Source organism: Lolium rigidum, chromosome 4 (genome assembly GCF_022539505.1).
Source record: "Lolium rigidum isolate FL_2022 chromosome 4, APGP_CSIRO_Lrig_0.1, whole genome shotgun sequence".
Lineage (NCBI taxonomy): Eukaryota > Viridiplantae > Streptophyta > Magnoliopsida > Poales > Poaceae > Lolium > Lolium rigidum.
In genome coordinates, this window is record NC_061511.1 from 237,590,179 (window position 1) to 237,606,523 (window position 16,345).

The window sequence follows — 16,345 nt, forward strand, 5'->3', positions numbered from 1 at the left end:
TGTGGGTCATCAAGGAGGCATGAAGATCTCAGCAAAATCCGGCCGCCTGGGGCAGGAGCTGCAGCAGGTCCTGTTTGAGGCAGGGGCAGCCTGCACCAAGGGCGGCGGGATGGGAGCAAACGTAGGCGGGCCACGGTGCGTCGGCAGCCCCGCCGTAGGCGAAGGAGGCCAGAAGAGGGGGGCACACCGGTTGATGGCGGCACTAGGTGGCGGCCCCTCCGTCGAGGGCGTGTCGGGCGCGGGGGCGGTGCGGGGGTAAGGCGTGGGAGGGCGCAAGAGCGGTCGGCGGCTTTTCTCCTCCAAGCCCTTGCAGAACTTGACCATCCAGTCCTCACCTGTCCCAGGCCGCGGGAGCGACGGCGAGGGAGGCGACGTGGAGCGCGCAGGCGAGCGGCCGAGCCTGAAAGGAAGCCTGGGAGAGGACGGAGGAGAGAAGTTAGGAAGGGAAGACAGGTTGGGGGCGGATCGAGAGTAGGAGAGAGGGGGTAACTCACATCCCCGACGCTTGTGTCCGTTCCTCCCGCAGGCGGCGCAGCGAAGAGGGTCCCGGCAGCTGCCCACTCCGTGCTCCGGCGAGAGGCACCGGAAACAGAGAGGAACGCCTTTGATTGGGGAGAAAACCTTGCGCTTTGGCCGGTGAGGGTGACTGGGGGAGGAGGAAAGGACGGCCTCTTTATAGGAGCGAGGGGTGGCGGTAGTATTGGCGGCAGCAGAAACCATGGAGGTCGCAGAGCTCTCCGCGCGCCCATCCTCCGCCAGAGGCAGGCCGGCGGGAAAGCGGGGCACGGGGATTTGACTTGTGGCCGGTGAGGAAAAAGAGGCACTGGGGGAGGAGACAGGGCGACGGGGAGAGGCTAGCGCCCCTTGATCCAGCAGGTACTCTGCCTCCTCCGCGCGAATCGCGGCCGGGGAGGAAGGCGAGGTGGTAGGGCAGGGGGAGGGGATAGGGCGGGGAGTAGAGGAGGAAGATGAGTCTACCTCGGTCTGGTCCGGACGGATAAGGGAATCGAGGGGACAAGGGCTAACGGGCCCCGAGGGAGAAGAGGACGCATGCGAGGTGGGGCCCGGTTGCGTGTCCACGCCCAAGGCAGCTGACCTGTCTGCGGTGGGTTGAATGGTCAAGGAGCCAAAAGCAGCTTGACAATTGCCTCCATGCAGGGTCAGCGCGCTCGACGGTGCCAGGGAACGGTCAAGGGCAGTCTCCGAGCCCAGAGAAACCCTAGCAGCTGGTTCAGGCGCCGCCGCCGGCGCGGACGGCCATGGAGGGAGAGCAGCCACCGCCGCGGAAGCATCAAGAAGGGAATCGTGGAGGAAGTACGTGGAGCTAGCTCCCAAGCCTGACCAGCTTCCGCGCGAGAACAAAGGACCTAACGGTGGAGGACGGCGTCGAGGAAGAGAAGACGGCCGGCGCGTGACGGACGACGACGTTAAGCTATCGGGGAAGGCAGTGAGGTTGTAGTTGAGTGCGTTGGCAACGGCGAAGCGGTTAAAACGAGGGGCTAGACTACCCGGAGTGATCCAAAACCGTGCTTGCTCACAGGATGTACCGGCAACCGGGGAAGCCACCATGGTGTGAAAAAAGGAGAGCATAGAGTCAAGGAATGCCGCACCTGGTGAAGGGTACGGCGCGCCGCCTTTGGAGGGCGGGCTTCGGACGTTGCCGCGGGAAGCGTCGATGCCGCGAGCGCTTGGAGAAGAGGAGGCGAGGCCTAGCACAGGGAGGGAGGCGACGTTGTCAAGGGCGGGCTCCGTCCGCCAGGCCGTCGAGAGGACGGCGCCGGCGTCTGGGGGCCCCTCCAACAGCAGGCCAGGCAGCTCTCGAGTGGCGAGAGGGAGGAGGAAGCGGGCAGGAACAGAGCCCAGGGCGAGAGGGCACACGGTGGCTGCCGACGAGAGGTCGCGCGCCGGCGACGTGAGGTCGCCCGCGCGTTCGCCAACGCTCCGCTCTCCGCTCATGCTTGTAAGCACCATATCTTCCCTAATCTGAAAAGTTGTATACAAAATTATAATCAGAGAACCTCACAAAGATTTAGGAAGCGGAGTACTGAATACACGCAGTCACGGACCATGCATGTTCGGTTGTTGGGTTGACAGTTCAATAATCAATACTAGCTCGCCGGGTTGGGTTATTCCTTGTTTTCCACAAAGAAACTAGCTAGCTTGGTTCGCATCAATCATCGCGATGTCGTTAAATCAAATACAGATCAAAGCAGAACATCAAAAACTGAAAGCGGGAAGATCCAACATGGGTTGACAAACATGAATGGACATGAGACGAGCTCTGAGACTGATAAAAATGGAGGTCAGGTTCAGACTTCAGAGTTGCTCAATTTCACCTCAAGATTCAGGTATACATGTGACAACCCAAATTGTCACATAGTGTTTCATCATTACAAGGCCACATTTGTAACACGAGTGTTTCGTACGCCCCCATTCAGTGATTCAGTTAAACAGAAGTCCCTTAAAAGAGCTGAAACAGATTGTTGCGGACTTGCGGTCATTGTCGAAGGTTGAAGAAGATGTATTTCACCACACACTCGACGACCCAGTGGGACTCCGGGTTCAGAGCCCTCGACAACCGCCGGACCCTCGTGTCTTCCGTGTCCACCCGCTCCTCGACCAGCCCCGTGCCGCATGACGGCCCCAACGACCGGAGCTCCATTGCTTCCATGCGTTTGAGGACCGCCAGAGACAGATTCATTGCCGACCACGCCTTCACGCCGTCCTTGGAGTAGGCGGCGCACCTGAACGTCCCGGCCCTGGCCGCCTGCAGCTGAGCTCGTGGCAGCGGCCTGGCGGTGGCGGCAGTGATGGCCTTGGAGGCGTTGAAGGTAGCCATGGCTTCCTAGGTGTGTGCTCTCTGCTCTGTAGAAGACGCAGCAAGCGATGGTAGCAGTAGAGCTAACTGAACTGTGGTCTGAATGTAGGTGTGAAGAGTTTGGGTGCCGAGGCACCGTATATATAGACTCTACGATCATGGGTGCCATGGGCATGCACAGCCAACCTCGTGAGATATTTGCCAACGAGCCCAAGCAGCTGGCGATCACAGCCAACCTCGTGAGATATTTGCCAACGAGCCCAGCAGCTGGCGATCACAGCCAACCTCGTGAGATATTTGCCAACGAGCCCAAGCAGCTGGCGATCACAGCCAACCTGGAGTACAATACAAGAAAGCCAACGGACCAAGGAATGAGAGAGGATTCAGGATCGCGCGATAAACGACAGGTGGAGACAAAGGATGAAGAAAGCCAAACGAATTGCTTAGCTGATGCAGCCACTAGAGACAAGGTCCTCTTGCACTATACTGGAATCAGACTACGAGACAAAAACAGAGAAGCGTGAGTCCAGGAAAGCTTGCGCGTCGCCATTCCCGACCTCTGCGGCGGGGGACATAGGAGAGGGCAGCAAGTTTCTCTGTCGAGCCACTTTGAGATTAACGAGTCTGCAACACGTGTTGTAATAGTTAGGTTGATTTCTTTCGTTATTCTTGTGTGTGCACTTTCGATGTTGTCATACTACTTGGTCCGTGGGATGATTTTGCTACTTTGACCGTGTGGCTGTAGCGTTGGCAAATGGCGCGTTTGGTAGGCTGGGTGTATCTAGGTGGAGACAAAGGATGAAGAAAGCCAAACGAATTGCAGGACAATTTAGCTGATGCAGCCACTAGAAACATGGGTCCTCTTGCACTATACTGGAATCAGACAACGAGACAAAAACAGAGAGGCGCGAATCAAAGAAAGCCTGCGCGTCGCCATTCTGGAACAGAGGAGAGGGCAGCAAGTTTCTCTGTCGGAGGTCACATACAAGCGCATTTCTGGAACTTTGCACTGCTGTATACTCTAACAGAAACGCAGCCAAATCACTCCAGCGGACCAGCACTTGTAATGATGTAACAGTATGCATCTTTTTTAGAGCAAGACGATTCAGATACCGCCGTACCGGTAACTGTTGGGGCGAGTGCGAGAGGTTGGAACTCTCGACCCCAGGAACTACACATCAGATCACCAGCTTATACAAGTTGTAGTTATCCGCAAATCATAGGCTCGAACATCAATTAAGTAAAACATGGAGGAATTGAACTGTAGTTCGTCTGTAAATCAACTTCAGATGGTAACAGCAACACACACAAAAATGAGATGAACCAGAAAACAAGAGGCCAACTTCAGAGTTGCTCAGTTTCACCTGATGATTCAGGTGGAAATGGTTGCAGAGCTTTTCATCATTAACTACAAATGGTAGCAGGAACAAATAAAAAGGAGACCAAGTTCAGAGTTGCTCTGTGTCAGCTGATGACTCAGGTGAAATGTGACGACCCAAGTTGTCACGAGCGTTTCATCATTACAAGGCCCCAGGATTTTGGGGTGAGAGAGGCTCGAACTCTCGACCTCAGGATCACTCACGGTTTAGCTATGAGACCTACGCGCTAGCCAACTGCGCCACCACCCCTTGGTGGTATCACAGCGGAACAAGCGAGATTAGTGACTGTACCAAAATAGATGGCTCTGTCTGCACATTATTCAAGCATAGGAGTACTTCTAACGACTGGAACTGAATCAATCTCGTGAGCATTCCTACTGACATATATACTTTGAACGCCTCGAGCTGCATCAAAATCGAGGAAAGGAGTTTGCCGCTGAAATAGAAGCAATGTTAGAACAAGAGGAGATATTATGGTCCCAAAGAAGCAGAGTTAACTGGCTGAAGTTTGGAGATAGGAACACTGGTTGTTTTCACAAAGCTGCATCTGCTCGTCGGAAGCAAAACAAAATCCAAAGGTTGAAAGATGATAATGATAATTGGATGGAAGGTACAGACTATCTAAATCCAATGATTTCTGATTACTTCGCGGGTTTGTTTTCCACCGAAATGGAGGAACCAGACCCAGATCTTCTCACCAAGGTAACACCCAGAGTATCTAGTGCTATGAATGATGAGCTAATGAAGCCATTTGTGGCCGAGGATGTGAAGAAAGCGCTATTTTCGATTGGTGATTTGAAGGCGCTAGGGTCTGATGGGCTTCATGCCCTGTTTTTTAAGAAGTGTTGGAATATTCTAGGTGATGTTCTAACAGAGGAGGTGTTACAGGCAATTAATACGAAATAAATTCCTAAAGGGTGGAATGACACTGTGATTGTTTTATTTCCAAAGGTTGAGTCACCAGAGAGGATATCTCAGTTTCGGGCCATCAGCTTATATAATGTCCTGTATAAGGTAATCTCTAAGATGATTGCCATACGTTTGAAGGTTATTCTTGATGAAGCTATATCCCAGGTACAAAGTGCTTTTGTTCCTGGTCGCTTAATTACGGACAACATTCTTTAGCCTATGAGAGTATGCATACAATCAAGAATAAAACGAAGGGAAAAGAAGGGAATTGTGCGGTGAAGTTGGACATGCACAAAGCATATGATCGAGTTGAATGGGTCTTTCTGGCATCTATGTTGACCCGGCTTTGTTTTCATAGAGAGTTTGTGGATCTATTGATGGCGTGTGTTCGTTCTGTGAAATATAAGGTTCGATACAATGATCAAAAAACAAATGGTTTTACTCCTACGAGGGGTCTCCGTCAGGGGATCCTCTCTCTCCTTATTTATTCCTTATTTGTGCAGAAGGGTTATCTAGTGCTTTGGCTCATGAAGAGGAGGTTCGTGGCATTGAGGGTGTACGGGTGTGCAGAAATGCACCATTAGTTTCTCATTTATTATTCGCTGATGATTCCCTTATACTTATGAAGGCAAATATGATTAATGCAACCTCATTGAGACAAGTTCTAGGTCAATACTGTGCAAGCTCGGGACAAATGGTGAGTGAGGCAAAATGCAGCATTTTCTTTAGCCCAAATGTTGATGTGGAAGTGAAAGCCCAAATTTGTGAAGAGTTGAATATAATGACGGAAGCCATTTCTGATCGCTATCTTGGACTACCGGCTATGGTTGGCCTTGACCGGACCGAGAGCTTTATTTATCTTCTAGAAAGGGTGATCGAACGACTGAATGGATGGAAGGAGAGGTTATTGTCCATGGGTGGAAAGGAGATACTTCTAAAAGCAATAATTCAGTCTATCCCGGTGTTTGCAATGAGTGTATTAAAATCCCTTAAAATATTTGCAAGGAGATTAATGATGCAATGGCAAGGTTTTGGTGGGGTGACTCGGATGATTAGAAGAAAATGCATTGGTCTGCTTGGTGGTGCATGTGTATTCCAAAGAAGATGGGGGGGATGGGTTTTCGTGATCCCCATGCTTTTAATCTCGCAATGCTATCAAAGCAATGTTGGAGGCTGATTTCAAATCCCGAGTCTCTGTGTGCACGGGTTCTTAAATCAAAATATTATCCGGACGGAAACTTATTGAAAGCAGGATCAAAGAAGGGTTCATCCTTCACTTGCCAGAATATAGTTGCAGGGCTTCAAACGCTCAAGCGTGGACATATTTGGAGAATTGGTTCTAGAAACAAAGTAAATATTTGGGAAGACCATTGGATTCCCATTAGTCAGACCACGCAGGTTATAACAAGGCGTGGGAATGTTTTATTAAAAACTGTTAATGAGATTACTGATCCTGTTACAAGGTGGGTTGAAGAATTGATTCGTGAAAAGATGCTAAAAGAATTTTGCGGATCCCTTTGAGTGAACATATGGTGGATGATTTTGTCGCTTGGCACAAGAATAAGAACTTTATCTTTTCTGTCCGGTCGGCTTATTTTGTGGAATGGGAGCATCAGTATGAGGGCAAAACTAGAAGGATAGATGGGCAGGTTCTTCCATTATAAACCCAGTTTGGGACAAGCTTTGGGGTTTAAAGGTCCCGAGTAAGGTCAAAATCTTTTTATGGAGAGCTTTGCATGGGGTTGTTCCAGGAATGGCTATTTTAGCATCAAGACATATAAAGCTTCCTCCCCAATGCCCTGTGTGTAAATTGGGGCCTGAGGATATTAGTCACCTTTTGTTTGGTTGCCAAAGAGCTCGCATGGTTGGGAATAAATGGGTTTGTCCTCGTTCATCGAGGGAGCCATCGTGGTGGATCGTTCGGGTTCAGTTCAGTTGGAGCATATTCTATGCTCCCCAAAAGAGAAGTCACCAGGGATGGCTAAATTGGATGTGCAAGAGCAAATTGCTGTGGGCTGCTGGTATATCTGGTGGCAAAGACGCGAATTGGTGAAAGGTGTTCAGGTGGCTTCCCCGAAAAGTTCAGTTTTTGCTACAAATGCTCTTAGTGCAAATTATATTGTTGCAAGGCCACAAGCAAAGGAGAAGATCAGTTTTTGCCTTTTGTGATGGACAATGTAACTATATTTGAAGTTTAATAAAGCGCCACAAGGCATTCCCTCAAAAAAAAAAAAATCAAGGACTTCCTGTGCGGTTCAAATAACATCACATCACTACGCGAGACGAAACATAATCATGAGGAAAATCGTGTTTTGTCAATTAAAGTGTAACTTCTTGTATCGACATGTATGGCCTCCAAGATTAGTTGGAAACCATGATGAATACATGTTTGAACACGACAAAATGGAGCCCACAAGTCCAATAAGTTGAGTACTGGAACTTCATAATTACATCAACCCTGCTTCAGCCTTCATCGCAACACAATAAATACAAGAAGAGCAGTGCCTTTGTACCAGCATGATAGTCAAGCACTGGAATTCAGCAATTCACATTGAATTAGACAAACAATCTGTTTCATCAGTCATACCAATGGACAACAGGTCCTGTTTCCAAGGATTACATGTTTATGACATCAATATTCAAGATACAGACATGTAGTTACGCAACACTTTTTGAGATTGACAGACATCACATCAAGGGGCACATGCCTGAGTACTGGCAGCCTGGCATTATACTGAATCTACTAGGCCAGAAATTACACATGGGCTGCCAGGCGCAAAACACCTTAGTAACGATATTTGGTGGAGTAGTCCTTGGGCGCAATCACCAGACCACGGCCCTTACGAGCTCCTCTGTAGACAGTCTCCACAATGTCGACAAACTCTTGCTTGTCTTTCATTGCCCAGTTGATCTTGTTGTTATTTCCCGTCCCAAGATCAATCATGATGTGCTTGTTGCGAAAGAAGAACATCACTGTCGATGGGTCATACAGCTCGTACATGGTGTTGAAGTCAGGAACCTCAGTTATGTCAACAAGGTAGATTACAGCAAAGTTCTTTATGGTCTCAGCAACCCCTGACAGCACCTCATCCATCTACAATAAATAAGTAGATAGTAAGAACCTCGTAACCAAGTTAACAACATACAACCATACTAGATAGATGCAATAAGAAGTTAAAAACTTAAAATTCAATCATCAATACCATAAAATAGCACATGTACATCAATGAAAAAAGTAGCTCATCGAATAAAAAAAGAAAGCACCCATCGCTTAACTTCCTCAGAATATAATAGCTAGTTCTACTTCAACCTAATAAAGCAGCCAGTTGTCAACTACTACAAATTTGTGAAAGGCAGCAAAATATAGGAAATGAGTTGTAATATAGCTCTCGGTGCCAATTAGAAGCTTAACTTCAAGGAAAGGAGTCATCCAAAATTCCTGTCACTTGTACCCAACTCCAAACTGACCAACTATCTTCTGAGGCTATGAGTCTATGACAATGGAAAGGCTGAATGCAAAATCTCTTGCAGGCTGAGTGTATAAAGGGCATTAAGAACATTTGCTCCCATATTAAGCAGCTAAGTAGCAGCCTGCAATTGTATCCCGGAACGACAATTCAGCATTAAGAGCATTTGCTCCTATAACATAAGGATGAAAAGATTACAGATGCATTGATAAGTCCAAACAATTCCCCTCAGAAGTATAACGTAAGAAATCATCTGTAACCAGCAATAGAAGCAACGCCAAAAAAATTAAAAGGCCAAACTGCAATCAATAACATAAAAGGGGTCTTCAGAGTGTGAAATTTATGTACAACCCAATGAAAAGGGGACTTCAGAAGCAAACATCTATCAATTCCTCAGAATTATGTGATGAGGTTTATGATTTCAGTGTATGATGGCTAGTCTACTTCAACCAACCAAGTAACTACCTCTGAACTACTTCAACTATGTCACAGGCAGCATAACATAGAATAATATGTGAGCCGCTATCTAGCTCTCGGACTGAATTAGAAGTTTTAATTCAGTAAAACAAAAGGAGGCATCAAAAACTAACCCACTTTTGCTGCTACTCAAACGTCCAATCTAACCTACTATCCTCTCAGGCTATGAACCTATGACAAAGGAAAGACGCCTGCAGTATGGGGTGGATACTACATAGGGGGTAGCACAATTGCCAAGCACTACGTTTGTTCCCGTATTATTAATCTGCCAAGTAGCAGAGCTGCAGCAAGATCACTAAACGCCAATCCAGCTATTTGTATTAAGACATAATATCACAACTAATCCAGACCAGAGCCTACTAGTTAACATGGGGATGAACCTATCCGACAAGCTAATAGCGAAATTGTCAGGGTTCTCATACAAATCAGCACGAGAATTCCTGCCCCATGGGTCCCTAAATCTCACAAAGCCTATATGCACGATTTCTGCAGCATATCCTTGCCCAATTCCGACAAATCCCCACCCAATTTCTGACACAAATCCAGTGTTCAGACACTCCCCGCCGACAGACTGCAACCAAACAACTAAACCCAAGAGGATTTGCGCGAACCATCAACCACAAGCGGGAATTCGCGACCACGCGCAACAGAACCACGAGAATTTGAGAGCTAATAAAAGCTAGGGTTTGTAAGGCGATCGGTACCTGCATACAGGTCTCGTCCCAGTCGTGGCCGAAGCGGATCATGACGAGGCGCTCCTCCTCGGCGAGGATGGCCTGGTCGACCGCCCAGCCGGAGTGCAGGTGCGGCAGCAGGTACGACATCTTCTCCGCCTCGCCGCCGGCTGCCCGCTGCTTCTCCCCTCCCTCTGCGCCTGATTCGTGAGGAAATTTGTGGAGTCGACTGACGGTGGGTGGGTCTGGTCTGGGCCTGGGCCTAAAGAGGACGGTGTGTATATACACGACCCAAACTACTAGACCTACTCTGACTTGTACATAAATTTCCTAGTACTACTTGTACTTGAACTTAGACTTGGACTTGATACCACTATTTTTTTATGTAACCATATATTTCATTAGACAATCTGTTCGTATGGTCACCACACCCACACAAGACAAATATTTGTGGCACCGTATACGGAGGAGGAGATCAAAAAGGCATTGTTTCAGATGGCTCCTTCAAAGGCCCCTGGTGTAGATGGCTTCACTGCTGGTTTCTTCCGGAGACATTGGTCTCTTATTAAAGATGATGTGGTGATGGCAGTTTTGGATTTCTTGAATGGTGGGACTTTACCACTTGGGCTAAATGACACTTCCATTACGCTGATTCCCAAGGTCCCTCACCCGCAGAAAATTTCCCAATACAGACCGATCTCCTTGTGCTCTGTTTTATACAAAATTGGAGCCAAGTGTATTGCAAATAGACTTCGTGTCTTTCTAGATGATATTATTGGGCAAGAGCAGAGTGCTTTCGTTCCTGGACGTCTTCTCACAGATAATGTGTTGATTGCCTACGAGAGTGTCCATGCAATGAGAAGGAAGAAGAAAGGTAAAAATTATATGTGTGCTGTTAAGCTTGATATGATGAAAGCATATGATCGGGTTGAGTGGCATTTTCTTGAAGCGATCATGTATAAGCTTGGCTTCAGTGACACCACAGTAAGATTGGTTCTGAAGTGTGTGTCTTCAGTTCGTTTTACTGTCCGAGTAAATGGGGAATTATTGCCATACTTCACTCCTTCTAGAGGGCTTCGGCAAGGGGATCCTATCTCCCCGTATTTATTTCTCTTATGTGCTCAAGGCTTTACTGCTCTGCTAAACCTCTATGGTGTTGTGGATAGAGGGATCAGAGTTAGTGCTACAGCCCCGTGGATTAATCACTTGTTTGCGGATGATAGTATGACATTCATGGGGGCAAATCTACAGAGTGCTGAGCGTCTGAATGACATTCTGCGTGTTTATGGAGACTGCTCTGGACAATGTGTGAATAGAGATAAAAGCTCCATTTTCTTCAGTCCGAATACTCCTCAACATGTTAGACAAAGTCTGAAGGTCTGTCTGGGTATTCCTGTGGAAGCATTCAGTGAAAGGTACCTAGGTTTACCAACAGCTAAGGGTGGACACGAGCCAGCTCGAGCTGGGCTCGGTGCGAGCCAGTCTTCAGCTCGCTGTAAAACGGCTCGGCTCGAGCTGGCTCGTTTCTCTTCCGAGTTGAAAAAGTGAGCTCGGCTCGAGCTATACGAAAACTCGAGCTGGCTCGGGCTGGCTCGCGAGCCAAATGTCTTCAGTCACTGCCAAGTGGGCCCATAACGCCAAAGGATGAAGATGGTGAATTCTGGATGCGCCGCCGGTGGATCATCGATGCAGTGGTGACTAAGGATGGTGACCAGGACGCCGTGGCATGGGGGAGCTTCCGAGTTTCTGCTATTTTGTCTTAGGGAGCTTCCGCGTGGCCGGGGACGCGTTGGATGGCGCTGGCAAGGACGGCGGACGTCGGGAGCGACGGCAAGAACGGCGGACGGTCTTCTTCCTCGCTGGATTGGGCGCGGGCGCTGGTCTTCTTCCTGGCTGGCGGCGGCGCGTACGCCTCTGTGCTTGGAGAAAGAAGCGATGTGAGGATGGACGACCAGTTCGTGACCTATCCCCTTCATCTGATCTGCTCATGGGCCAGAAAACAGCCCACTCTTTCTCCCTTAGCTTTTCCGTGAATTCGAAAAAAAAATCTGGCGAGCTTTCGGGCTGGACCGAGCCGAGCCTGGCGAGCCAAAAGCCCGTGACGGTCCAGAAAAGTGGGCTCGGCTCGATCTGCCTCTTCCACGGGCCGAGCTCAACTCGGGCCGAGCCGCGAAAAGCTCGGGCCGAGCCAAAAACTCGGCCCGTATGTCCAGCCTTACCAACAGCGGTTGGTCGCATTACTAGTGGCTCCTTTGATCATATTGCGGAAAGGATCCGTAGCAGAATCCAAGGGTGTGAAAGAATGCTTGCTTGTGCAGGGAGAGAAGTTTTTCTCAAAACAGTTATCCAACCCATCCCTACACACAGTATGAGCTGCTTTAAGCTGACAAAAAAGGTTTGCAATAATCTGAGGGCTATCATTGGTAAATACTGGTGGAGTAGCTCCCTTGACCGAAATTCTATTCATTGGGTTGCATGGAATGTTCTTACAAAACCAAAGATTAAGGGAGGTATGGGTTTTAGAGAGCTTGAGCGTTTCAATGTGGCAATGCTTGGAAAACACGGATGGAGGCTGATCACCAATCCCAACTCCTTGTGCTCACGTGTGTTAAAAGCTAGATATTATCCAGATTGTGGTTTTATGCAGGCAACAGTTCCCAAGAGATCATCTGCTACTTGGAGAGCGGTTGTTGCTGGTCGTGAAGCCTTGGAACAAGGGCTTATTAGTCGTATTGGGGATGGCTTCCTTACATCGGTCTGGAATGACAGGTGGATCCCTGGAACTCGGACGATGAAGCCATCGATCCAATTGAGCAATGGCAATGATGTAGAAGCTATCAATTTAGTCGCTGAACTAATTGATCATGACATTGGCTCCTGGAAAATTGATATGGTCAGGAAAAACTTCATTGCACCTGACGCTGATGCCATTCTGAATATCCCTCTTAGGCGTGCTGGTGGGGAGGACTCCTGTGCTTGGTCTCTGGAGAAATCAGGCGTGTATTCTGTAAAATCTGCGTATCGTGCTCTTATGAGTCGCAACGAGCAAGCTGCTCTAGACGAAGGGACGATAACCGAGACATCATCGACGAGAAAAACAGATGTGGACTATTCTCTCGGAAATTAAATGTGATGCCAAAGGTACGAGTCTTCCGGTGGAGGGTTCTCCGTGGCATTCTCCCTGTTGAGGCTACGGCTGAAGCATCGACATATTTCTCAGGCGAGCGAGATGTAAAATCTGTCTAGCCAAAGATGAAGACCTTATGCATGCGGCGATCACATGTGATCATGCACAACGGTTTTGGACTCGAAGCACAAGGATGGTTTGATTTTGCTCTCCCAAGACTTCATCCTCTCACTTGGTCACGGGACATTACCCGTGACTCTATGTTTTCGGATACGGATCGAGCTAAGATGATTACTACTATGTGGGCGATCCGGGGTTCTCGGAACAGATTGGACACATGATAAGGGTAGCTATGACCCTGTCCGAGTCTACGAAAATGGCTAAGGAAGCTCTTGCAGTATTGGAGGTTCCAAGGAAGATTGCTGCAACCTTGCCGGGCCATGGGTGGCGACCTCCTGATGATGATCTAGTGAAAATCAACACGGATGGAGGGCTGTCGACTGCTGTTCGCAAAGGTGGAGCGGGTGGGATTGCAAGATCTCGCACGGGTTACCTTGGTGCCTGGAGTAAGCCCTATGAGGGCATTACTGACCCACTCATCGCAGAAACTTTGGCGCTCCATGACGGTGTAATTTTTGCACGGCTACGTGGTTATCCGAAGGTGGTGATGGAGACCGACTGCCTGGAGGTTGTTTGCCTCTGGAACAATCGCCGTGACAACCGTTCCGTCGTGGCACCCATTCTACAAGAAGTTGGAGAGCTAGTAGAGTACTTTAGTTTCTTTTCGATTCAGTTTGTACCTAGATCAGCAAATAATTCGGCCCACCTCTGTGCTAAGTTAGCTTGCACTTTGATGGTGACTAGTAGCTGGCTAGATTGTATCCCAGACTTCCTTAAAATCAGCATTATTGCTGATTCGGCGGGAGCTGCTTTAGTTGAATAAAAGCTCTCTGAATTCCCCGCAATATATATATATATATATATATATATATATATATATATATATATATATATATATATATATATATATATAGGATAAATACTTCCTACTCCTGGGTGTAACTACACCCACGTCTCATATACTACCATACGGAAGTATATAACATACTTTATTGGTTTGAGTATGTTCGTACACTATATCTAAGATACTCCATACCAACTTTGGTGAAAAAAGTTTAAATACACCCACAGTTTACACTATATATACAAAATACATGCATATTTATACGTAAAAAAATAGTGTACGTAAAAAAGTGTACATACTACCTACAAAGTAGTATATATAGTACCAAAATATTTTTATATACTTCATACTACATGTATATACTCTTCGGTATGATAGATACTACCTAGATTGTGTGAAACATACGTGGGAGTAACTACACCCGGGTGTAGCATGAATATGTCCTATATATATATATATATATATATATATATTTGTGGCAAGCAACTTTGCACAAGCAAACCCATAAGAACTAAAATTACAAGTTCATCCTTGGAGAAACATGTGCATCACCGAAACATCGTCCATCTTCCTCCACCGTCACCACGGTAGGGCCGAAAAAAGAGGCGAATAACCGCCACACCTAGATCTGGAAGAACACCATCGCATTTAATGATGCTTTTTGAGCCGATGAACCGGGTCGTCGCAGAGGACAGACCCGAGACTTCGTGGCACGTCAGCCGGGGATCTTCTCCGTGGTCACCAGATCCCAACGTCATCATCTTCCCAGACTCAGTCAAAGAAGAGGAATTCCGCCGCCTGCCTTCATCCTCACACCCAACTGCAAGACGGCACACATAACTGCATCAGCCAAGGCGAGAGTGTTGAACGCCAACCACCAGACACGAACCCGTGAGAGTGGCAAACACAAACCACCAGACACGAATCTCACCAGATCTGAAGACCAGCGAGAAGACCAAGCCACATGCCCTTCCCCACCCCCCCCCCCCCCCCCGCGATGCCACCGGTTGGAGCAACGCCGAGATGGAGAAAGAGCAGAGACAAATTATTCCGACGCAGTGCAATCTCCTCCATAGACCAGCGTCCCAAGGAAACACTTGGCCAACCCTAACTACTGGCTGGAGCCTATACTCCGAGGTCCCCACCCCCTCCCGTCACCGGAGCGGCCGACGAAGGAGGCAGGGACCGGCGGATGGCCACTGTAGTTCGGCGGCAGATGGATCGCCCCAAGGTCTTCTTTTCTTGGAGCGGTTCCTGGTTTTGGTGATACCATACTTAAATTTAAAGTTGCAAGTTTCTAAAAAAAAGAAGAAAAAAACGCGACTGTTCACAATATGTATTTCTTCAATCCCTAGAGATTTCCGAACGAAATTCAAAATACACATGGACAAACAGAAAAGAAAAATTCGTATATGAATAGTTTCATTTTCTTGTCTTACTGTGACACTATTTATGTTAGATTTGTCACGTATTCTCTGACTCTCAAATGTCTTTCTGTTGGCTGCATAATCAAGGAGATTTGGGTGTTACGGCATTTACAAAGGAAGCCAACAGGGTATAAACTATAAACAGTACACCGTAAAGTGGTTCAACTTTCTCCACGGGACATTGGGAACATCAAACCTGTAAATATTGGCCCAATGTAAGAATAACAACATCAATGGCTCTCAAGTCAGCCATGGTTTGCTTTATCTCCTCATCTGTCTCACCTAGACCAAGCATGATCGAGGACTTCGTTACCATGCCCTTTTTGGAAGCTTTTGCATGTTTCAGAACTGACAAACTCTGCTCGTATCTGTGGAGATAACACACTGGAAATAAGATAGAAGTTACATTGTCGGATGCCAATATGATGACATTAGTGATTTCCCTTTTGTATTGCTTCTAGAATTAATTATCAGTCACACTTTCAAAATTATGATTGCTAGATTATGATGCAAACATTAGAACATTTATGGGAGTCCGCAGACATAAGAAATGCAATGCTACTCCCTCCCAAATTCTTGTCGCTGATTTTGATTGTATCTAGATACATTTTGTGCATAGATACATCCAAATCTGCGACAAGAATTATGAAACGGAGGGAGTAAGTAGAAAGCCTTGCCTTAAAAAAAACCATTAATTTAGAGGTCGGGTGTTAAAAGATAGGTCTAGCATATTCCCTATAATTTTTAACATTTAAGTATTTTACACGCATATGTAAAAAATGCCTCTTCATGCTACTCCCTCGATTTTAATAAGGTCGCATATTTGTATACATTCGCATGTATCTACACGCTAAATGCATCTAGATGAATCTACACGCTAAATGTGTCCAAATACATGTGAATCTTGACAAATTTATGATGCTTAGAGGGAGTAGAAATTTAGCATTACAGGATAAAAAAATAGGACGCAGCCACCTTTAAATTTTGCTACCACCAGAGTGTTCCAGGTTCCTCCTGGGCGAACCTCCAGCCACAACATTGTTCCCGTGCCACCGGCAAGTTTTCTAGCCTCTGAGTACCAAAGTGCGGCCATGGAAGAGCAC

General features: G+C 47.5%; 1 protein-coding gene and 1 non-coding gene across 2 annotated transcripts; both read right to left on the reverse strand.

Annotated features, from left to right (window-relative positions):
* Positions 1-4,357: 4,357 nt before the first annotated feature.
* TRNAM-CAU lies at positions 4,358-4,446 on the reverse strand. Its single transcript is given in 2 exon segments — positions 4,358-4,393; positions 4,409-4,446. It is a non-coding gene; the product is annotated as a tRNA-Met (tRNA).
* Positions 4,447-7,643: 3,197 nt separating this feature from the next.
* LOC124707328 (thioredoxin-like protein YLS8) lies at positions 7,644-9,955 on the reverse strand. The gene is made up of 2 exons (XM_047238985.1): positions 9,755-9,955; positions 7,644-8,200 (listed from the first exon to the last, which is right to left on the reverse strand). The coding sequence occupies exons 1-2, from the start codon at positions 9,872-9,874 to the stop codon at positions 7,892-7,894; spliced, it is 429 nt and encodes a 142-aa protein (XP_047094941.1). The 5' UTR covers positions 9,875-9,955; the 3' UTR covers positions 7,644-7,891.
* Between the last annotated feature and the right edge of the window lie 6,390 nt (positions 9,956-16,345).

Excerpts from the sequence above, each read along its gene's own strand:
- LOC124707328 (XM_047238985.1), bottom strand. The coding sequence starts at position 9,874 with ATGTCGTACCTGCTGCCGCACCTGCACTCCGGCTGGGCGGTCGACCAG. Across the intron at positions 8,201-9,754 it reads GGGACGAGACCTGTATGCAG|ATGGATGAGGTGCTGTCAGG; the intron begins GTACCGATCGCC and ends TATTTATTGTAG.